The 24,188-nt window shown below is 40.5% G+C and overlaps 1 protein-coding gene across 1 annotated transcript in view; it reads left to right on the forward strand.

The window, feature by feature from the left end:
• The window catches only part of FAM135B (family with sequence similarity 135 member B), a 212,955-nt gene that overhangs the window by 83,971 nt on the left and 104,796 nt on the right, over positions 1 to 24,188 (forward strand). Inside the window, exon 3 of the mRNA XM_074898392.1 lies at positions 14,308 to 14,387. Coding sequence (XP_074754493.1) covers positions 14,308 to 14,387 — 80 coding nt within the window. The remainder of the gene's footprint in view (positions 1 to 14,307; positions 14,388 to 24,188) is intronic.

Genomic DNA, 24,188 nt, shown 5'->3' on the forward strand with positions numbered 1-24,188 from the left:
AACGCACAACACTCTGGTCCTCCCTCAGGTGTGTGTTCTCTGACTGAAGCTCAGTGATTCTGGAAGTCCTGTATCTCTAACTGCAAATTCAGCTCTAATATCTCCTTATTTTTACTGATCAAATTATATTGTTCTAGTTGGTCTAATAAGCTTTCAATCTCTCTTTTGTCACAAGTGTTTCCTGTTCAGCCTCTAACTGTTCCTTTAGCACTTGATCAGAACTGCCTTCTGTAGGTACAACATGCCTTGTATCATCCAATTTAAACAGTAGAACAGGAATCTGAATCAGGTTATTGTACTGTTGCTGTTCTAATCTTTCTTCATTTTGTTTTAATTCTGTTTCCACTTTCTTAATTTGTTGTAGTTGCTGTTCCAACTACCTTAAGGTCTTTGAGACTGCAGCACTTCTGTTCTCCAGTTCTTGAATCTGTGCTACCAGTTTCTCTATTTCATTGTCACAAGCTGCAGATTCTTGAAGGTTTTGCTCCTTTTCTAATAAAACCCTATTGTATTCATCAATCTTCTATTTTATTTCTGCTTGCAAAAATTCTGCCTCTTATTCTGTAAGCATTCCAGAAGACTGATGTTACTGTAAGTTTTAACTGTTCTTCCAGTTCCTTAATTTCTTGCATCCCATTAATTTTTCCTTTCTATAGTTTACTTATCCATCAATTGCCATTGGTTTACAAGCCCTTTTCAAGCACTGGAATCTCCTTGTTTAGATATACAGGCTCCAATATTTAGCCAAGTACTGATTACTATGCAGTTGTTCCTCATGTTCTACATCCAGTATTTTCATTTGAGAGTGCAAGCTTGAATGGTCCTTTCCTGCCTGACACTAAATATCTAATTTGTCCTTTGACAAAAATTCCACTTCCAGTCCTAGGAAGTATTTATAACAGGAGCCAAAGGGGTTGCATTATTTCTCTTACAGTTTTGTAGCATATCACATTCTTTTTATTGTCTTACGGAGTTGTACAGTATATGTGAAACACCAAAAAACTAATGCTTTGTTTGTATAAAAACTGTACAGTTTTTACTCCATGTTTAAATCATGTGTAGTGTACACATTTAAAAGTGTGCACATTTCCTATCTCTCTTCTGTACTGAGATCTTTAGTCTTTTAGAATCACAAAATCACAGATTCATCTAGGTTGGAAAGGACCTTGAAGATCATCCAGTCCAACAATTAACTTCACACTGACAGTTCCCAACTACACCAGATCCCTCAGCGCTATGTTGACCCGACTCTTGAACACCTCCAGGGATGGGGACTCCACCACCTCCCTGGGCAGCCCATTCCAATGCTCAACAACCCCTTCTGTAAAGAAATGCTTCCTGACATCTAGCCTAAACTTTCCCTGGTGCAACCTGAGGCCATTACGTCTTGTCCTGTCACTTACTACTAGGTTAAAGAGGCTCATTCCCAGCTCTCGGCATCTTCCTTTCTGATAGTTGTAAAGGGTGATAAGGCCTCCCCTCAGCCTCAGAATAAGGAATGCTGTCTTTTTTTATTTGTTACATGTATGACACAGTCATGTCTTAATCTGTGTTTACATCTCATAGGAGTTACCCTCATAAAAAAGGCTATCTCTCTGAATTAAGAACCTCATTTTGAGAAGAGCTGAGCCATTGCAGCCCCATTCTCTTTAAAAGGACAAAATGAAGCTGTAATGAGTTCTAGGAATCAGGGTCTAAAACAGAACAGGGTGAAATTCCTCTCTCAAACTGACCTTAGACATCTTAGGAAATGGCTTTCAGATGTCAAGGAGTGTCTGGACATCTCTTAGTCATGATTTAGCTTTAGATAGTCCTGTGAGGAGCAGGGAGTTGGAGTTGGTAATTCTTATGGGTTCCTTCCAACTTGAGATATTCTATAATTCTGTCATTTGAATGAAAAAAATAAACTCCCCCCAAAATACACAATATGAACAAATAAAGCTTCATTTCAGCAGAAACCCCAGAAACAGTTTCTTTGTACTTCTGACATCAAGTTCTGTTTTATGACAAATACCTTAAGAATTCAGGTGGTCCCAGACAGAAATGCTGAACTCTCAGAATTTATGATGGGTGGATGTTTTGAATTCCTGTTTGCTCTGGTACTGATCTATCATCACTGGATTCAGTTTTATGCAGCTCTTCATTGCCCTCAGGAAGTGTGCTGTGTGCTATTGCCAGGTGCTTCAACCTTGCATCTGCCGAGGCACCTGAGCAGAGTGGAGACCTGATGTGTTGGGTCAGTGATGTGAAGCAGGGACTGTAACACCAAATTGCTGTGGGGAGAAGAGGTGGCAGTGAGTGTGAATTCCTTTTAGGCTCCTGTAAATGTCAGGCCTTGGTGGGAGGCACTTTCCGATTGTAGCATGCTGTCGTGGCTCCTGTCCTTTCCTTGTTCTACCAGCCAGTCAGCATTGACTGAAACTGAGTCCAGTGATGGCAGATCAATACCAGAACAATGGTTGGCTGGGATCACAGAACCGGACACTATCCTGAAATTGCAAGAGATACAGGCATAGCCATGGGACAAATCAAGTCTTATGCTGAGACCATGCCACCTCACCTATCTGCATGACTTTCTTCTATCCTAGGAAGTGTTCAACGTTTATGAGACTTCTAGATACTTGAACTGACCGATTTAGTGACAGCAGAATTTAGGGAACTGCTGGATGGAGTAAGTGTCCTAACTTGTCCTGGGATCATGATTCACTGTCCATCAGATCACACTGCATCTCCACTTTGCACATGTCCCCAAACTTCCTTCTTTTGGAAACTAATTCAGGGTCAAAGGCTAGAAGATACTCAGTTTTTATATTTATTTGGGATTACACAGCTAGCAGGCTGTGAATGAAGTGGAAATCTCTCCTTGATCTGCTGGGTTAAACATACCCATTATGTCCCAAATCAGTTTGCATCTCTGTTTCAAGGTCACTTTGGCTTTCAATCTTCTGTGAAGTTCTCAGATATGAAAAAATAGGTAAAATCTGTAAAGCAGTGGCCTCTGAGGAGCCATTTCCTGGCTATCATTTTCTGTTTCCAGGAGTGGGATACAAACTTTAAAAATTTAGTGTAAAGAACCACATCTCCACTTGTTTATCCATTTCATTCTACAAGCATTACAAAAAGACTTTGGAACTCTCATGAGACACCATATGTATCTTATTCTTGTGAAAAAGATGTAATATATAAGTTTGATCTAAGAATGAAAAAGAATGACCTTCAGGAATATTCAGCTCATTTTATATCTATTAAATGATTGCTATAGAGTGCCTCTTGTGTGCACCCAGAACAGTTAAGGGTTACTTAACTCCCTGAGATTATAACAGTGTAAGGTTTTCCAAATGCTTCAGTTAGAAGAGCACAAAATTCTCTCATTTTTTAGCTGTTCGTATAATGTAAAAGCAGATTGAAAAACGTTACTACTTGACTGTGAGACTAAATTAACCTGTGTTTTCAAGGTTTTTTACTGCCTTTGAGACAAGGATATAAGTGCTTATATTCTTACCAGGGTCTTAATTTTTCTGCCCTTTTCTTTCCCTGTCTGTCTTTTCCAACAATAAAGCACATTTCTTTCATTCTTCTCTGCTATTCACCATTCTACTGCCCACTCCTCTCTAACCCTACTTTACTATGCTGTCTGAAAGGGAAGTAGAGGGCAAATTGCTTTAAGAGTATGGATATGGGACCAAATAAAAGGCAGCATTGCTACCTTGATGAGCATAAAAGGGCAAGAGCCCCCAAGGTGAGCATAAAAGGAGATGTAAAGAGTGCTGGTTGGTGCAATTGTCAGAGAGCTGCAGGGATGTGAGGGCTGGAGCTTTTATGGCCTATAGGGTTGCAAGTCTCTGCAGAGAAGGGATGTTCTGATGAAACCTACAAGAACCTAGAAGTATAAAAATGATCAAGGTTGTGGCTTACCTGGATACAAATGAAAGCCTTGCCTCAAAAGTAGCAAGTACCAAGTATAGGCTCTGATTCAGTAATGCACCGAAATATGGGAACTCTCCTGTTAACACTAGTGCTCATTTGCCAAAAGTTGTTTATATCTTTTCCAAGTTGTATCCACAGCACTCAGCTCTTGAGAGCTTCCAGCCCTAAATGCTGGATTTAAGACATGTCTCTCTGTGCTTGATCCTGGAGAATGCTGAGCACCTTTGGAAGTTGCTGAGAACCTTTGTTGCTTGAGTGAGAATGAACTACAAGTATCTTTCAGGTCTGCAGAACTGGACAGCAATTGTTAGGATTTTCTGTCAGAATAAAAAATCAAAAAGAAGGCTGCAATACATTTGAAATTGAATTATTTCCTCTCAGTGAATGCACAACTTCCTTTGTCATGCTTCCTTGTCTCTGCATGCTACAGCCCCCTTGAGAAGATTGCTTTCAGTAGACCCACTATACCTTCTAGCTCGAGACAAGGGCTACATTACTTATTGTACTACAAGGACAGTGGATTGCCTTCCTCTCACACTACTAATTTTAGACCTTCCTTCATCAAATGTTAAAGAGCCTGGGAATAAAACTGGGGCAAGAATCGTAGACACTTGATGTGATAAATGGCTGTGGAGTCTGGATTGGAGTGCTGCAATAGTGCCGCAGTTATGTTTGTCCAACCTGCTGTCGTGCCCTGGCACAGCGGCTGTGGGCATCCCGAAGGAAGCTGCCAGACCAACATGTCACCTTGTTCAGTGTTTAGGACTGAGGGCTGAGGAAAGCCTTCCTCATGACACTTCCAATGGCTTCCGAAGTGAGGGGAAGGTTTCCTGGGTTGTCTGAGGTCTTCCTCCTACTGCCAAAAAGGTGGGAAGAAAACGCTAATGGTGGGAATGGTGATGGCTGATGTGAACAACCACCTTCTGCCTACTGGCAGCTTCTGTGCCACACACTCTCATTCCTTTTTTCTGGGACTCTTCTATATAGTAGCAGAAGCCTGTGGTAGAGATAGGTCAGAAAGGATTCTTGAAATACCATTCAGTTGAGAAAATGTCTGGATCAGTGTTTGTAGATGTGTGTAGGTTCTCAGGAAACATCACACAAATGAAATATTTTGAAATAAGCTCACAGTTTAGCTTCAAATTTTACATTTTACATGTATTTTGTACATGTACATGTACATGTACATGTATTTTGTACATTGTACATGTATTTTACATATTTACATAGCGTTTTATGGGTTATTTGATCACTTTGGAATCGACAGAATAGGAACGATTTTCTATTTTTTTTAATACTACATTTAAAATAACTAGGAAGAGCTTTATGATAATGCACCTTGTATTCTTTTCTGAGTCAGTTTACTTCCCAGTCCTCTGACAATGGGGTTAGAGATCAATGTCCCTGTTTTTATGTGATTCTTTGTGGCATAGTGGCAAACTCTTTGGTTCTCAAATGAAATATCCTGCTCTTCTACGTAAAGAAAAATATTTTTGTAATTGCAAATGTTCTGTATCTGTGGTGCGTTAACCTCGGCTAAGGGCCAAACTCCCAACCAGCTGTTTACTCATTCCTCTTAATGAGATGGACAGGTGAGAAAATAGGATGAAAATGCTCATGGGTTGAGATAAGGACAGAATGATCACGTACCAGCTACCATCATGGGCAAAAATAGACTCAATTTGGGGAAAAGGAATTTAATTTTTTGCCAATTAAAATATATTTTGGTAGTAAAAAACAAGGACAAACATTAGAACACCAACTCCTCCCCACTGTTTCCCTAGGCCTTTGGCTTGAACTTGATGAAAAGGAGAAGGAAAAAACAATGGTATCTCCCTTCCCACCAACTTTTCCCAGTCCTGTCTTCCCCCCTTCCGTCCCGACTCCTCTCCCCCAGGGGTGCAGGGGCTGGGGCTGGGGGTCGCGGTGGGTCCCTGGCAGCCCTCTGGGCCGCTGCTCCCTCCTGCCCCGTGTCCCTGCTCCAGCGCGGGCCCTTCCCCGGGCTGCAGTCCTGCAGGGACAACCTGCTCCCGCCGGGGCTCTCCACGGCCGCAGCTCCTGCAGGAAATATCCCCCCGCTGCGGCGTGGGGCCCTCCCCGGGCTGCAGGGTGGGTCTCTGCTCCCGCGGGGTCTCTCCGGGGCTGCAGGGGATCCCTGCGCCGGGCCTGCAGCACCTCCTGCCCTCCTCCTCCTCCGGCCTCGGGGTCCCTCTGCTGCTGCTCCCTCCTCGGCTTCCTCCTCCTCTGCCTGGGCCGCCTTTGGCCCTTGCTCCAACCTGGTTTCCCCCGGGCGCCCCCAGCTTGGCTGAGGGGCTCAGCTGTGTCCTGCGCTGGGGCCGCTGGAGCCGCCTGGGACCCCGCAGAGGCCACCCTGCAGCCCCCTGCCAGCGCCTGGGCACGGACACCCTGTACATCATGAAAGCTTATAAATGGACTGTATCAGTGATCGATATATGTTTTATAAGCATTGTTCTGTACTGATATGTGATTTCCCAGTCAGCACCATCTGCAGCAGTTATGGGCACTGTGGTCATGAAGGGGAAGTTTGATTACAAACTGCTTCTGTGCAGATGTCTGTGAACCACTGGCACTGGCTGTTTTGTAGCATAAAGGGATCAAACAGTTTGCCTGAAACATTTTGTGGTCATATTGTAGGGCTTCCTCATGCACATGGGTACTGCCCACTGTACTTGATTATATAGCAATGTGATCATTTTTCTGATATGCCCCATAGTCTGTCTGTCTTCAACCTTAGGTGCAAAATTACCACCTCCTCCCATGTGCTCCTGTTTGAATAGCCAAAGAACCCACCAAAATATTTATATACAAAATAGGCAGTAAAGGAACAGGGAAAGGATTCATACAGTGTACTGCTGTTTGACTCATGCCCTTTACAGATCTATGAAATATTATTGAGCCTGTTAGATTTGTAACTTAAAGCATTATCACCATAAGCAAGGAAAATCCTATGTTGTTTGATGCAAAGTCACAGAACTTTTTATGGTTATGCGTCTGATTTGTTTCACTGAATGGAAAGAAGAAATAAACAGCGATATGGTCACCTCCTTTACCAAGTCTTTCTCCCTGTACCTTCACGGCAGACATTGCTTTTCACTCTTTTTCAGCATGAAAGTAACTGAATGGAGGCTTTGTTTGTTTTTTTTTTAAAAAAAAAGGTTTCAGCCCCCCAGTGTCTGTATAGGAAATCATAGTGTGTTTCGTTGATTATTGATTACTGTGTTTTTCTGGGAGTCATACTGAATGCTCATAAATGGCTCCTCTGTGCTGTGTAAACTTCTGGAACATGTATCAGGCAGGTCTCAGGTGGTAAGACACTTGGGAATCCTCTTGTGGGGACCATCACTACAGGACAAGAAAATAAAGGTTTTTCAAAGAGGGAATGCGTTAATTCCAGTGAAAATACTGAGTTCAAACTTTCCTTATGGCCAATGAAGTTACATCTTGCATAGAGATCTGAGGTCTCTTTTCATGCTGTTTTCATGCAGAAATCTATTTTTTTCCTTGACTTTTCTTCATTGACTTCCAAAACACTGCTGCCTTGGCTCACTGGCATCAGTAATTTAACAGAGAATTTTTTCTGGCACAGGCTGCTGGAGGTCAAGTCCAACACTGCTCTGAGGAGAAACAGAAACTCCAGGGTGACTGATCAGGCTCAGCATACAGCTAGTTTGTTTGCAATATGTATTAGCTTAAGGGTTGTATAATAAAACATACCCTAATTTGGGATTAAATTTTGAGACTTGGAGCTGTTCAGATATGATTCAAAACAGGTGGAAGTTACACAGTTTTGAACTTGTCTGGCTCCTACAGCAGTGTTACTGAGCAAATCTTTTGGATTTCCATGCTGCAGGAATGATCAGGGGAGGAGTGGTCTGGTCTGTCAAGGCTCCTGGTGGGAATGATCAGGTTTGGTAGTGTGATGTATCAGTATTATCCCACAAATTGCTTTTTTCAAACTAGTCATCCCTTCTTAACCTGGGCTTTAAAATGCCAGTACCAGCCAACAGCAGCGGAAGACAAGCAGCAACTTGTAAGACTAGATGAGAGCCGCGATGCTCCGCGTTGATCTGAGAGAAGGAAGAAAGGAAAGGACTGAGTCCAAAGTGTCAGTAACAGGGCTGGTACCAGCCCACTCCCTTGATGTGTTTCTCTGTTGTTTTTGTTGTAAATCCTTTGGGATTAGGTACTGTCCTGTGGTATGGTTAGATCACTAAATGAGTTTTCTGAAGCTAAAACATTTTGTTCTCCTAAAATTAAGTACTTCTGTACATTTGAATGCAATGTAATCATCAACAAAGAAAGCAAGAAAACCTCCACCCTGCCTGATCATTAAGTGAACGCTTAGCAGCTGAGACTGATCTTGGTGCTCCGGAGAGGAGGTCTGACTGCAGTGCCAAGAGAGTAAAGGTGTCAGTAGCTCTGGCTCTCGGAGGGGAGCAAGGGGGAGCAGTGTCACCTAGCACACCTGTTAGTGGAGTCAGGCTCCTGAGGGAGGCCTTGATGTCAGCATGCGAGGTTAGTCAGGGCGGGTTATCAGGAGTTAGTATGTGTCTGGGCACAGGAAAACAAAGTGAATATTCAAATTATCTGTTGAATTCTAAAGATGAGCAATTTGCAAATGGCCAGTGAAGGTGGTGACAGCAAATTCATTGCTATTAGGGTGACCAACACAGTCTGTCTCATAGAGAGAAGGGACTTGGAGTAGTATGCATGCCTTGTAAATAGCATTGGCCCTGCAAATAAGAAGGATCCATCTCCTACAAATAAATTGGAAATTTACTAATCCTCCCCTAAAAGCAAATTGGTTCTTTCATTCCTGCTCTTGTTAGGAGGTTGTTTCACAGTCTTAATCCTTTGCCAGCTACAACTTCTTGTGTCTAAATTGCATTTATTCATGGACAGTTGATATGTGGTTGCTGTTGTGCCAATGTTGTACTTTCTTGTACCTCTTCTTCTTCCTTCCTGATGTTTTTCCTCCCAATGTATTTATAGATGGAGAGGGGATCTGATTGCTCTGTGTTTTGCCAAGTTAAGTGCGCCAAGTTCCTTTAGTTCTTTTCTTAAAATCATTTGCTCTTTCCTGATCTTCCCATCACAGAGCTTGTTCCACATTAGCTGGAGATTTTCCATGGTCTCCCTACTTTACTGAAGCCTAGATTAGCTTTTCTGCACTGTCTTAAAAAAAAAAAAAAACACAAAAGAGAAACATTCTCTTTACTCAAAGAGAGATACTACATAGCCTAACTTTAATGAGCCAGACTTAAACTAACTGTAGTAAAACAGGATTTGTGTTGCAATTTCTCATTTATTTCCTTTTTTTTTTTTTTTTTTTCTTCATAATCTTCTATAAAACTTTATGTATTTCTGGGGCCACACTCAAGGTCCCATAGTTATGTCCATTTCAACCCCTTTACATCATGACTGTTTAGCTTCTGCTCATCACTAGCCTGTCTGTACCTTTATGAATTTCTTGGATTTGTTGTAAACCTGTATTACTGAGTGCCCATTTCACATGCTGCTTCTGCCAAAGTTCTCCAGCTTCATCTTCACTGAGCATGCTGACCTCTTTCACTTTGGTACCTAGGCTGTGATCTTTTTCAAAGCTTTGTACTCCTTCCCTTTAGCCTTCCTGTCTGTGCTCCTTTTTTTTTTTAAAAAAAAAAAAAAAAAAAAAAAAAGGTAGATGGTCAAAATAGCTTGTTATTTTTTGAGGCAATATCTCATTTCTCATTACTGTCAGCCCCATATCATTCTCAGGCAGCCCTTTCCTGCACATATGTGGTAGAGGACCTCCTGTAACTGTTTCGGTGGCTTTTGCAATGTTTATTTCAGCCTGATTTTCCATTTTTAGGTATAGATATTGACCTCTAGGTCCTGTTCCTGTTCTTTATAGTTGTTCTCTTCATGCCTCATATCATTTTGAAGAGGTTCACTCAGCTGGTCAGAGATAAAGCACTTGTCTGTAAGATTTCTTCCCATACCTGAAATGCAGACAGCAGATACAAAGAGGGAGAAGCCATGTCTGTGTAGTTGCGTCCACCCACATAGCCACCCACCCTCAAGTCTCTGCTGCCACAGTGTCCCTACAGCAAATGTTCCACCTAAGTGAGAACAGCGCATGCAGACTCTAGGAGAGCTCAGGCCACTAAATTGATCCCCCTTTAGGCTGGGTGGATTGGAAGAAGCTGGTGAGGTGCAGTCACGTTAACATGGTTCTGGTTTATGTCTTAGTCTCACTGTTACTTGTACTGGAACAATCAAGAGGTGTGTAGGGCAGCAGGGTGAGGAAGTGGAGATACTTATCTATGTTTGCTGCTGAAGAAAATGTATTGGACTCTGCATCTTGCAGTGGCCTGCATTTTGATCAGGAAAATCCTCCTCATAATGCCTAATGAAGTAATAACCAACTTCACGGTGTAAGAGCAGGGACCTTCATTTTCATGGTTTTGCTTAAGCATAAAGTCACTGGCAATTCCTTCCTGCCTGCAAAGACTCAGATGAAGCTCTGAGAAGGAATGGATAATATTTGTCTGTTATTATTTATATATTGATATATGGCTTAAAAATAGGAAAAAAAAAAACAAAACAAAAAAAACCCACACAAAAAAACCCCAAACAGGTAATGGGTTTTTATTCAGTTTTCTGTATGGAGGTTGGTTATTTTAACTGGACAAGAGGTCTGGTGAAAGTCAATTGAGGATGTCTTTAGCTTTTTCTGACCACCCAAGGTGAAGCTGTTCCTGACTGATATTATGCTTGTGATATTTGTAACCTCCTTTGGAGCTGTTGTTAACATTTTGCCTGATATTTTAATTGAAATATAACCTGTTCTCAAAGATTTTCAGGGAAACTATTTGATTTTTAAAGGAATAAACAGATAAATTGTGAGCATTTCTATTTTATGTTTTTAGTTTAATCTTTGGGTTTGAGCCTTTAACATTTTCACTGCCTTGTGTGTTAATTTTCATAAATATCACTGGGGTGTTGGGGCACTTCGATCCGAGGTCCTCTACATCACTGTCCTTCTCTGCCATTAATCTAATTGACCATCAGTGTCCCTACCTTGAGGTGCAAGGCATTGCAACGCAAACATATGTACAATTGCACAAATCTTGATACAACAGGATATTCAGAAGCCTCTTGCGTCTTCTGGGCATCAGACTATTCTCTGAAGTAATTCTTTAGGAAGAATATACCTAATTCCATGACAGTTTGTACTGTAATTATTTTATACTATTGCATTACCAAGGCCAAACGTTTTGGCACAAGGTGCCAAACTATCTGCAATAAATCTTTTATCAGTAACTGAGTAGTGTAATTCTTTTTATTCAGAATTAAAAAATGTTTGGTTTCCTACAAAATATAAGTGGCATTTTTGGTTGAATTTCTTACTATTGAAGATTTTACTAGTCTCCAGATTCTTTTTACATCTGGATCTTTAACCTTAGAGTTTAATTTTAATCTGAGAGTTCCTTAGGTTTCTAGGACTTTTCTATACATTTTTTGGTTTGAGCTGTTAAACTCGGTGGGTGCACAAGAAGATGTATATTTATGTCTTCTAGAATATCTCTGATATTCAAAAGAATTTGTCAAAATTAAGGGGATGAACAGGGAAAGAATAAAATATAATTAAGACCTAGATCCTTTATGATGTTACACCTAGTCCGTTTTATAAAGGAAATAATAAAGGGTGGAAATAACCTTGTTATGAAGTCACCAGTATTGAGGTATCTTCATGTGGTTTTGATATCCAAGGCTGTATTGTAGTCAGCAGTTCTAGTTTGGACTATAAGTGAAGTCAAAGTCTGCCCAGAATCCTCTCTTAGGAGCTGGAAGTTTAAGGTTATGGTGTAGTTGGGAACTGTCAGTGTGAGGTTAATGGTTGGACTGGATGATCTTCAAGGTCCTTTCCAACCTAGTTGATTCTGTGATTGTGAGAGTTTTGACTACATGATCACTGAAACTGTCACCTTAGGCACCTATGTATAGTCTCCCCAACTTCAGGTAACTAAATCTGGAGCACCAGCCAAGCCACTGGAAATCGTTTTCCTAACGAAAGCATTTAGGGCTGCTTAAGGTGCTTCTGAACATGGGACACATGATGAGGGAAGGCAAACATTATCATAGTGTGGCAGTAGGTAGCCAGTTGGATGTTTCCTGAAGGAACTGCAGACTGTGGAAGGGTCCACACTGGAGCAGGGAACGTGTGAGGAGGACAGAGCAGTAGAGCGGGGCTATGATAGACTGACTAACTCCCATACCCATTCCCCTGAGCTGCTTGGGAGGAGTCAGAAAGAGTGAAGCTGAGCCTGGGAAAAAAGGGGTGGGGTGAGGGGAGATGTTGTTTTAATGTTTAGTTTTGTTTCTTACTACCCAAATGTGAAAAAATTAAATTAATTTTCCCCAAGTTGAGACTGTTTTGCCTGTGACAGTAACTGGTAAGTGACCTCCCTGTTTTTATCACGTCCTATTTTTCATCCTATTTTCTCCTGCTGTCCTGTTGATGAGGGGGAGTGACAGACCATCTGGGTGGAATTTTGGCTCTTAGCCAAGGATAACCCACCACAGTCTTAAGCAGCAAAAATCTAAAAGCTGGAGTTAGACGGCCTTAGGATCTTATTCTTAGGAAAAATGTAGTAAAACATTAATATCTGCATCCTGAGGAGGGTCCTTTACACTACTGTGGCAATCCTCCTTTAATACCAAGTTGCTGTTATTTGGAAATTATTAGACTGTATGGGTGGTCCAGTTAGGGTATCTTTGTCAGTTTAAAAAGTGTATTACATATAATAGTAATGAAGATACAAGAGTCTTAAGGCATAATTCTTGCCATTGCTCTGGAACAAATCAGGAGCAATAGCATTAATTAAAAACTCCTACCGTAGTGCAAGGACAGCATAAGGGAGAGAAAGATCAGGCAGTTTAGATTTTGGTTGCTGTTATTTTTAGCTGGATACTGTGTGTATTTAGAATCTGAGCTTCTTTTATATTATTTTCTGAAAATTTAAATGTAAATGGAGAGTTTGCATGCCCATGTTGTAGATACCTAAAAAAGTCAAGGGTTGTGATGAAATTATATCCATGTTGGCATGGATTTGCCAGTCGGAGTAGTAGGGTAATGTGAGCCTTTAGCTGTGAAGGATCAGGACACACTTGACTGAAGTGTGGGGTTTTTTTCCCCATCAACACCCTTTCTTCAGCTTTTAATCTAGCAGAGACAGGTCTGGTTTATCCACTATTATGCTCCTAACAAAGGTTTTCTTGGTACATGTAACCTGTATGGGCTGTTTATACAGCAGTTCACAGAAAAGTAGGTGTTTTAACTGTCCATTTCCACATAGAATTATACTCTTCTGAGGAAATAATTCTGCTAACTGTTATAATGTCTTTAGGTGCTGGGTAGACCTTTAATTTAAGCTTTATTTTTTTGTATTTAGAGACTTAGACACAAATCAGGCCAAAAATATCAGCAAGCGCTTGTGAGATACAAGGAATTTATAAACAAATAAACCAAACAAAGGGTAGAAGGGAGAATGCAGAGGAAGGGGGATTGACACCAACATGGTGTTACAGCAGGTCAGTGGGAGCTCTGCAAACAGCTGGAGGTATCCAGTGTAGTGGATTAGGCACTGCACTGTACCCTGCTTCCTATGGCTCGTTCATGAAAGTGGTGATGAGGAATGACTGAGGTGACTTTCCTCCTCTGTTTAGACTGAGCTTATATTTGCAAACTTTCTACAGTAACCTGCACCATATGTAACTTAAGCCAGTGAAATTGCTGATGTTTTCTTTTTCTCTCTTCCTTCATCTAAGAGACAGCAAATGACTAGAATTAAGCTGGTTTAGATACAATTAATACTAACATTGTCATTATATAGTAGCCTCAATAGGGAACAGCAGAATGATAATCACTATTTATAAACTGTTTTCCTAGATGTGAGATTAGCACATTTGTTGTCTTTCTACAGAAGTTTCCTTTCTTCATTTAATTTCCATTCTTCACATTAAATTTTTGTCACTCCTTATCTGATCTCACTGCCTTTTACAGTAAGCATTTCTTTGTCTCTTTTCCCTACAAGAAGTCAAGAGCTATGACAATGTTTCATCATTAGTCACACATCAGGCCACTGTGTCCACTCTGCCTGCCATAAAATAGAAAGGGCCTGATTAAAATTGGTATAAACTGACTTCAGTTAAAGCTAAAAAACAGAATAAAAGATTCAATATTTCTGAGCTTGCCTGTTCTCTTGAGCATTTCTGTTTGAGTGCAAATGTCCAGGATGTGTTCTCACAAAATTTTAGGTTGGATCAAGTGGTAAGCTATCTAACAGTATGTTGTTTTTAATTTCTTCTGCCCAGGTATTACCAGATAAGAGCTGGACTGAAGATCCCATCTAGAATTCCCCACAGACTGTTTGCTACGATTGCAGGACAGACAGGTAAGCAGGTCCTAGATGGATGTGACATGACTGGATGTGGGGCAGCATGGAGGAGGAGAATGTGTGGGGGAAACAGGTGAGCCTGGATTTGATCCAGACCTGGATTTCCCTCATGATCAGTGGTTGTTCAGCTACCTCTTCTGGTATTGGTTTGGCCTGAGCTGGTCTTGAGTTTTGGTGCTTGTGTCTGTTAGAAAAGCAGAGAAAATTCTCATTCTTATCTGCAAGCAGTCTCTTATAAGTGGCTTTCCTTGTTGACAATGGAAAGAGTTGATTTAATATTCTAAGTGATTTCTGCATGAAAATTGCTTCAGTGTGTAGTGGGTTCACCCTGGCTGGATGCCACATGCCCATGAAAGCAGCTCTATCATTCCCCTCCTCAGCTGGACAGAGGAGAGAAAATATAATGAAAGGCATGTGAGCCAAGATAAGGACAGGAAGATCACTCACCAGTTACAATCACAGGCAAAACAGACTTAACTTGAGGAAATTAATTGAATTTATTGCCATTCAAATAAGAGTAGGATAATGAGTAATAAAACCAAGTCTTAAAACACCTTCCCCCAATCCTCCCTTCTTCACTGATTCAACTTCACTCCCCATTTCTCTACCTGTTCCCCCCCCCCAAGTGGTGCAGAGGGGCAGGGGATGGGGGTTGTGGTGAGTTCAACACCTGTGGTCTCTGCTGCTCCTTCCTCCTCAGGGGGAGGACTCCTCACACTCTTCCTCTGCTCCAGTGTGGGGTCATTGCCATGGGAGACAGTCCTCTATGAACTTCAACATGAGTCCTTCCCATGGGCTGTAGTTCTTGATAAACTGCTCCAGCGTGGGACCCCACGGGGTCACAAGTCCTGCCAGCGAACCTGCTCCAGCGTGGGCTCCTCTCTCCACGGGGCCACAGGTCCTGCCAGGAGCCTGCTCCAGCATGGGCTTCCCACGGGGTCACAGCCTCCTTCGGGCATCCCCCTGCTCCGGCGTGGGGTCCCCCCCGGGCTGCAGGTGGGTCTCTGCTCCCCCATGGAGCTCCATGGGTGCAGGGCACAGCTGCCTCACCACGGGCTGCACCACGGGCTGCAGGGGAACCTCTGCTCTGTGCCTGGAGCACCTCCTGCCCCCCTTCCTCACGGACCTTGGGGTCTGCAGAGCTGTTGCTCTCAAATATATTCACTCCTCTCTTCTGGCTGCTGTTGTGCAGCAGGTTTTTCCCCCACCTTGTTAAATATGTTAGGTGCTACCACGGTTGCTGATGGGCTCAGCCCTGGCCAGCAGTGGGTCAGTCTTGGAGCCAGCTGGCATTGGCTCTGTGGGACATGGGGGAAGCTTCTGGCAGCTTCTCACAGAAGACACCACTGTAGCCTCTCTCACTACCAAAATCTTGCCATGCAAACCCAATAGACAGTGTTACCAGTAGCTTTTAAGAAACAACTTTTGAGTCCTTTTGACTCCATATCATGCATAGAGGAAGAAAAGATGTGACTTCAGTGTTAATGAGTTCCTGAGCTTGGATATCACATCTGGGTTTTTTATTTCAGTTTTTATATTTGAGAATTTTCCAGTTTAACAATCTTTTGTGGGTTAAATGTTCTCTTTAAGTAAAAATGTAATTTTCAGTTTGGAAGTCTGGTTCAATTAACTGATATACATCAAAATACAAAATTCATTAGACAAATTACATTTGTATATGTTGTGGTTTAACCCCAGCTGGAAAATAAACCCCACACAGCCATTTGTTCACTCTACTGCAGTGAGATGGGGGAGAATAAAATGGGCAAAAGTGAGAAAAGTCATGGGGTGAGATAGAGACAATTTATTAGGTAAAGCAAAAACTGTGCACTCAAGCGAGGCAAACCAAGGAATTCCTTCACCACTTTGCATCAGCAGGCAGGTGCTCAGCTATCTCCAGGAAAGCAGGGCTCCATCATGCATAATGGTTACTTGGGAAGACAAACACCATCACTCCGAATGTCCTTCCTTCCTCCTTTTGTCCCCTGCTTTATACCCTGAGCATGATGTCACATGGTATGGGACATCCTTGGGTCAGTTGGGGTCAGCTGTCCCAGCTGTGTCCTATCCCAACTTCTTGTGCACCCCCAGCCGCCTCGCTGGTGGGGTGGGGTGAGGAGCAGAAAAGGCCTTGATGCAGTTTAAGCACTGTTCAGCAGTAACTAAAACATCCCTGGGTTATCAATGCTGTTTTCAGCACAAATCCAAATCCTAGCCCCATACTAGCTTCTATGAAAGAAATTCTCTATCCCATCAAGAACCAGCACAATATAAATGCAGAGAGTTATACAAAAGCGTGAAGAATTCACTTGAAAATAAATTCCCAAACTCAAAATCTGAATAAAGAAATTTGTTTGAAACATAAAACAATTTTAAAAATGTAGCCCAGGTTTTGAAAGGAAGAAAGAAAATTATTTTTCATCACATTCCAGCGTAATTTGCCCTTGGCATATCCAGAATCCCCTGAAGTTCCTTTGCTCTCTGGAAATGTCCTCAAATGACAGTAGTTTCTGGCATAAGTAGTCTTGAACTAATGAAATTCTCCCAGCATGAAGATAACTAGAATTCTACTTTCGAGGGGCAATAAATGTTCAACAACAACCAACAAAAAACCGCAAACTACTTCTATTCTGCATTGAACCCAGGATGGCTATATAATTCAAGTGTTTTCTATATTTACTTTTTATTCTGATTAGTATTTTCTTCTGCCTGATATATCTTCGGTGTCCCATCATCTTTCACCTCTGCTGGAAACAATTAATGTAAGAGCTTGGGCAGGAGAAAGGCAAGACAGGCAGTGTGGTTACAGGATTAGCAGCTGACTTTCATAGTGCTAATGCAATCCAGACTGGTGTCTAATAGCTTTACAGGGCTAACATCAAGGCAAGGGGATATTTAAGCTGTTAAGGATTTAAACAGTTTTTCCTTGGCTATCTTCACAAGTACTTCCTAATTGATTTCATAAGTCTGCAAGAGAGCATCATTTAATGGGACTGAACTTAAAGGCAAACAGGCTGTAATGTTCTTTTTGTTCTCACACTACTGATCTGTCTCAGTATGGGGAAAGCTGGTACAGGACGAATTAAATTGATGTGCATGTTTCAATAAAACACCCCTGTTAAAGTAGTATTACAACAAAAGAAGAGTTATAAAATAGTGAATAAAATCATACCTCACCAACAAGAATGAATTCAAAATAGTAGGATTAATGGGTTTGCTTTAAAGGAAATATTTTTAATCCTTTATCAGGTTCATAAGAGCTATGAGAATTGAGAATATACATTGAAAATATTTTGTAAATTTATAAAGTAAAATCTGTGAATATATGCACGAATAAAATATATAAAATATGCAAATATATGAAATAAATAAGAGGTAGTATTTATCTTCCAGTGCATGTAGCCTTTTATTTTTATTAAATTTTACAGGATTTGCAATAAAACCATGGGAACTGACATCATTAACAATGTTTGCTTCCCACTAGATGTTTTCAGCAACAGAGGCCAAAAAAAATGTAGGTTTCAAGAATTCAACAGAGGGGAAGCTGAAGTCTGTATTGGCCATTCCCTTGCTGGTTGCCAGGCAAATCTGAACAGCAAGGACTCTATCCGTGGCACAGGACTGACAGGTTGTACATGAAGAAGACTTGATGACTTACTGCACGGTCTACATGTTGTCTGCATCCTGTTGACATTGTGGGAAGACAATGGGAGATGTGCCCCGGTCGAAGCAAAGGGGAGCTGTGCTGGAGCCCAGTAGCCCCTTTGGTTTGGTCCCTTGGGTCATCAAGGATGCACATTAGCTTGTATTGAGTCAAGCTGTATGAACGTAAATATCCCCTGTGGCATATGTGCATATATATATATATAATATATATATATATATAAAACAAATACATTTCATTCATACTCCCAAGAATCTCTAGCAAGGTGGGATACCTTAAAGACAAGAGAAGATTGGTGGCTGTTGACTTTTTCAGCAATGAAAAGGAGAGAGGGTAAAAGGCTTGTTGCGCAGTCTTTAGTTGCTGTCGTGCAGGATTTCAACCGCTGTGAAATTTACCTCCCTGTCTTTGAATAGATATCGTGACTGATGCAGCCTGCTTTTGGCTTATAAAGAACAAATTATGCTCTTTGCTTGTTCTTGTGCAGCTCATAACAGCACATACTTCATTTACCTCAGCATCAGTTCTTCAGGGTTGAACTAATGCATACATATCTTAAAACTAAACTCTAGAAATGCCTTTCTGAGAAAATTTATGGGCCTTTTTCTTCTGGTGCTCTTCAGCAGCAGGGCTTGTTAAAGTTTCCATATGATGTTGTATACCTGTGGCATATAGTGGGATGAATCGCATGACTCAAGCATGAACAATTAAATGAACAGGGAAAGTGAATATGCCATCTCACAGTACCACATTTGAATAATTATTCCCTCGGCTGAGTTTTACGATCCACTTCCATGAGTTTTTAGGCTACCATATAAATTCTGGGACAAAGTTTCATAGAAATGATGAATATGAAGTCATTCAGTGATTTCCAGGCTATAGTTACAAGATCAAAGACTGCAGGAGCTTATCTTAAAAACATATCTTTAAAACATGTTTATTTTAAAGTTTACCCATAAACACAAAAGATCATTGGTCAAAACACTGGGAGAAATTACACCGGTCAGAAACAGGTAGGATTAGCTGGTTTACCTTGATTTTCTGAACTACCTGGAAACATGAAGAATGGTGGAGACCAGGAGAGGTCCTTACTCATAGGTGGGGATTACTTAAGGGAGATGGTATGCACGAGGTAAATCAGAAAATCCTAGGAAAAGTTTTAATTTTAATTTCCTCTGTAGTGTTTTGAAGTTGTCTACACACCACCTGGATGCATTACTGTTTTGAGAGAGAATTCTTCTTTATTAGTGAAAATTGAAATAAGGCTTTTATACAAGTTCTCTTTTTAGACTCACTATGCCTCATTCTCATGTACTATAATCATGGATAGCTGCTTGCTCATCAGCTTGCCTAACTGTTTACCTTATAGGCCAAGGAAATATTTTTGGTAGGTGGACATTAAGAAAAAAATTATTTTACATGGCATATAACTAAAGAAATTACTTAAGACTTTGATTTGTGTCCCGATTTCCTTTGTTTCTCCCATCCAGAAGTACTATGCTACCAATTTAAAAAACTTTTCAAATAGACAAATATTTTTTAAAACTTGGCCTGAAAAGATAAGTGCAAATAATATAAAGTATTTAGGAAAAAGTGTTACCTGCCAGTCTAATCTTTATTAGATTGTAGCAGTGTTCCACATAACTTTAGTCAGTTAAATTGGGTTATTGTCTAAGAGTGCAGAAAGCCAAAGACAGCCAAAGGATGTGGTTCTTGCTTCATCTATCTCATGTAAGGTAAGGGAGTTGGAAAGCAATGTTTGTTCCAGACAAGTCAAGAAAAAGTAGCTGTGACTGCCATTACACATTATCTCTTCTGATTGCTGTTGTAGAGATGTTTCATATACTCATGGTTTGAAGCTTTCTCATAAAATTGAATATCTGACATTAGGTGACAAGAAAAAAATAGCATGATTTAAGTTGTGATATGCAAAAAGGAGAGTGAGTATCAGAAAATGAGGAGAAGCATTGCTGTAATCTGTGTCTGCATTGTTCTATACAAGTTCATGATCACTCACACTGAATATCTTTTCCAATAAATGACATGTTGATCTGTGGCTATCTTGAACCTAAGTCCTACTTTGAAGGGCTGTTTATGTTTCTGATATGCTCCTTAATGAACTGTTCGTGCTGGTTTTAATAAAAAATTAGTGATCCTAATCTTATTATTAGTATTTGGTTGTCTTAAAGAAGTTCCTGGTGAAAGAATACTACTTTGATTATTAAAGAAAAACCTTTTCTTGTAAATGGCTTCTTAATGCAGTCAAAACAAGTATTTGCAGTTAGTTGCTCATTAGAGCAAGAAGAAACAGCACCATGACTTGTGGAACAGTATGAAATTGCAGTCATTAGTTTCAATAACTTTTTGAAAGGTAATTTCTGCCTCCATTAAGTGAAGATAAGCTTACTGCATTTGAAGAATGAGAAAAGAGACTCATACTTTAGCAAACACATGGTTTTGTTTCAAAGCTTGTTAATCTGAAAATAAATGTCTTTTATATATTTTTATATATATATATATATATATATATATATATATATATATATAAAATAAAGCATACCTGACAAAGACAAATTATATCTAGAGGGGATCTTACTGTGAAAGAAGTTATTTTGGGGAGGAGTTGTCTTAGAAAACCTCATTTGCTGTGAAATCATAAGAGATGGTCAGATATTTTAAGAATTGTTAATCCACAATCAAAACTGAATTCCATATTCCAAGAAAAGAGAAGAAGAAGAAAAAAAGATGAAGAGGAGTAAACCGAAGATATTTCTGACTGATGTTTACATGTTTCAACCCTTTTCCAGTCAAGGTCTTTCATAAATGGCTCAAAGGATGGAAATCAAAACAACTTATTTGTGGCTGGAAGATTTTCTACTGCAGACGCTGAACTATGCAGGACACCCTCCCTTTCTCCCTCCCTCCAGAAACTGGGGCAGATCACACAGATGACAGTGGGGTAGCCACAGTCTTGGAGATGCTGAACAGCATTCCAACCCAAAATTGAGACTTGGTCAGTGGGGAAATCCGAAATGAGGAAGGGCCCGTAAGCGCCAACACATGACACAAGTCTCTTTCCCTAGGCAATAAGACACAAAACATCATCAGTGGCCACCTGAAAGTCTGGCAGAAACAGAATCCAGTTATTCAGAAGCAGAGAGCCAACACAGTATTTCTGCTGCTTGAGGCCAAGAACTTCAGCTCTGTGGTAAAACAGGCCATACAGCTTTTTCAGACCTACTACTTGGGTGTGAATTGGACCTTCACAAAGCTCTCTTCCACATTTATTATATGTCTCTGACTTCCCCACACAGTGATCTGTTCTGCCTTCATTCTAAAGTAAGGTTCAATCCTGCAGGCTCTTTAAAATCCACCACTGCTTTCAACATTGAATAGTCATTTACACTAATTCAGTAGGTAAATTACATCCAGCCAACTGTTCCTTCTGCTCTGCACTGATGAAAAACTCTGTGGTGTCTTGTTGTGATGTCCCATGCTTTATTCAGGAAACTTTCTCATCTGAATTAATATTTGGTATAAATATATGGTGTGTCAGCTACACAGGTGACAAAACTAATAAATATAAGTTAACCTAAGTTTCTGAAGAACAGAATTATTTTCAGATGTGAAGTCTATAACTGAACAAGGCTCTTAGAGAACTGGCAATGAGTTTAGAAACAGAAACATTACCAAAAGCATATATTCTGTTTGATTTTTTTTAAAAAAATAACTATTTAAGAAAATAAAGACAAAACTTTCTGCAATCCTAACTGGGTCAGCTATTCTATCATCTCACATTTCAGCATGTCTGAGAAATGAACCTTGGTTTATAGCAATACAGTGATAAGAGACTGCATTTATGTTAGGATCTTTCGTACAAGGAAATTAATAGGACATCTTGCTTTTTATCGTCACTGAATCTATATATGGGTAGAGAGGTAGTTTTTTGTAATTCTTTCCATGAGGCTAATTCAAAATGTCAAAAGACAAGGTTAAGATAAGGATTCATCTCAGAAATGTGCAGCTTCAATCAAAAGTCACACTGAGGAAAAAAGCGTTCTGAACTTTTTGATCAAGCAATTTAAAAATAATGGTGCCTCCTTCAGAGATTATTTATCCTAAATATAACATCTGCATTTATTCCAAATATAAACATGCTAAACATAATATTTCAAAACCAAAGTCTCTTCAAACATTTAAATGCGAAAATGATGATTCATTGAAAGAGTTTGTGCCTTAAAAATGTCATCTTTGCACTTTCAAAGTAGTCTTATTTTAGCTCAATAGTAAAAATGAAGGGTCTGCACGAGTATTCCTCTGCTAAAGAGTGTGTTTTTTCAAGCTTCAGCAACTGAGTTTTCAAGCCTTCTAAAAAAGCAGATATGCAACTCAGTACATGAAGATAACTGTGGCGAGTTCAACCCTGGTTTGTTGGCTTTAGAGCCTAGTTTTCAGAAGTCACTGGGTCACTGGTTATTTGTATTTCTTCAGGTTTTTTTTTTTCTTTTTTTTCTTTTTTTTCTTTTTCAGCCTGAAGCATTAAAGTTTCAGTAGAAAGGCACTTCTGAAACTGGGATGTCAAAACAGGCTAACTAAATAACCTATCACAGCTTCAAATCTGCAATAAGATCTAATATTTCCTCTTCAATGAGTGCCAAAAAGGTGAGGTTTCATTAAAACATGGATAGATTGAGACAAATTATGAAAATACTGATTATCAGCTGTTACAGACTAGCATATAACAGTTTTATATAGATTACAGGATTAAAAACCACAAAATATACCCAGAATTCTATGCAGGAGACAACCTGTTTTACTAGCAAAGCTCCTTCAAGTCTGTCTTCAGAGCCAAAACCAGAATGTGTTTGCCTTCGCAGTTCATAGGAGCTGTAAATTTCTGTGAGCTCCAAGTGAAAGGGTGATACAGCAGAGTTAGTGCTAAGAGAGAATAGTGGGTATATTGTCTTTCTATACATACATCAGATAAAACTGAAAGTTTGTTCTGCATCTCTTGAATTCAGTGTGAACTTGTGGCAGTATCATAAGTAACTGACAGCTGTAATAACCTCATATACCCTTTAGGTAAGATCTATCAGAGGGAATCCAACATACTGAATAGCAGTCTATAAAGATACTAGAAAATTCTGCAGAAGAGGCTAATGTGCTGGATTTATGTTCGCTAAGAAATAGGCAGACATCACAACTGAGTGTTTTCATAGAATCATAGAATCGTTTAGGTTGGGAAAGACCCTTAAAATAACCTAGTGCAACCATTAATGTAGCATTACCAAGTTTACCCCTAAACCATATCCCTAAGTGATGAATCTACATGTCTTTTAAATACCTCCAGGGATGGTGACTCCATCACTTCCCTGGGAAGCATGTTCCAGGGCTTGATAAAACCCCTTCAGTGAAGAAAATTTTCCTAATATCCAATCGAAACCTTCCCTGATGCAACTTGAGGACATTTTCTCCTGTCCTATCGCTTGTTACTTGGGAAAAGAGACTGAGACCCACCTCGCTACAACCTCCTTTCAGGTAGCTGTAGAGTGATAAGGTCTCTGCTGAGCCTCCTTTTATCCAGGCTAAACACCCCCAGTTCCCTCAGCCGCTCCTCACAGGACTTGTGCTCTAGACCCTGCACCAGCTTCGTTGCTCTTCTTTGGACACGCTCCAGCACCTCAATGTCTTTCTTGTAGTGAGGGGACCAAAACTCAACACAGTACAGGAGTACGATGACTTCCCTACTCCTGCTGGCCACACTGTTTCTGATACAAGCCAGGATGCTCTTGGCCATCTTGGCCACCTAGGCACACTACTGGCTCATATTCAGGCAGCTATTGACCAACACCCCCAGGCAGCTTTCCAGCCACTCCTCCCCAAGCCTGTTTTTGCATGGGGTTGTTGTGACTGAAGTGCAGGACCCAGCACTGAGCCTTGTTGAACCTCATATAATTGTCCTCGGCCCATCAATCCAGCTTCTCCAGATCTCTCTGTAAAGCCTTCCTACCCTCAAGCAGATCAACACTCCCTCCTAACTTGGTGTGTCTGTCGTTTTCTACTGTTTTCTGTTTCTCTAAAAACTGTTTTCTACACTTGTCCTAAAATAGAGGTCAGAGACACCTCTGTTGAAG

The sequence above is a fragment of the Athene noctua genome, chromosome 2 (assembly GCF_965140245.1).
Source record: "Athene noctua chromosome 2, bAthNoc1.hap1.1, whole genome shotgun sequence".
In the NCBI taxonomy this organism is placed as follows: Eukaryota; Metazoa; Chordata; class Aves; order Strigiformes; family Strigidae; genus Athene; species Athene noctua.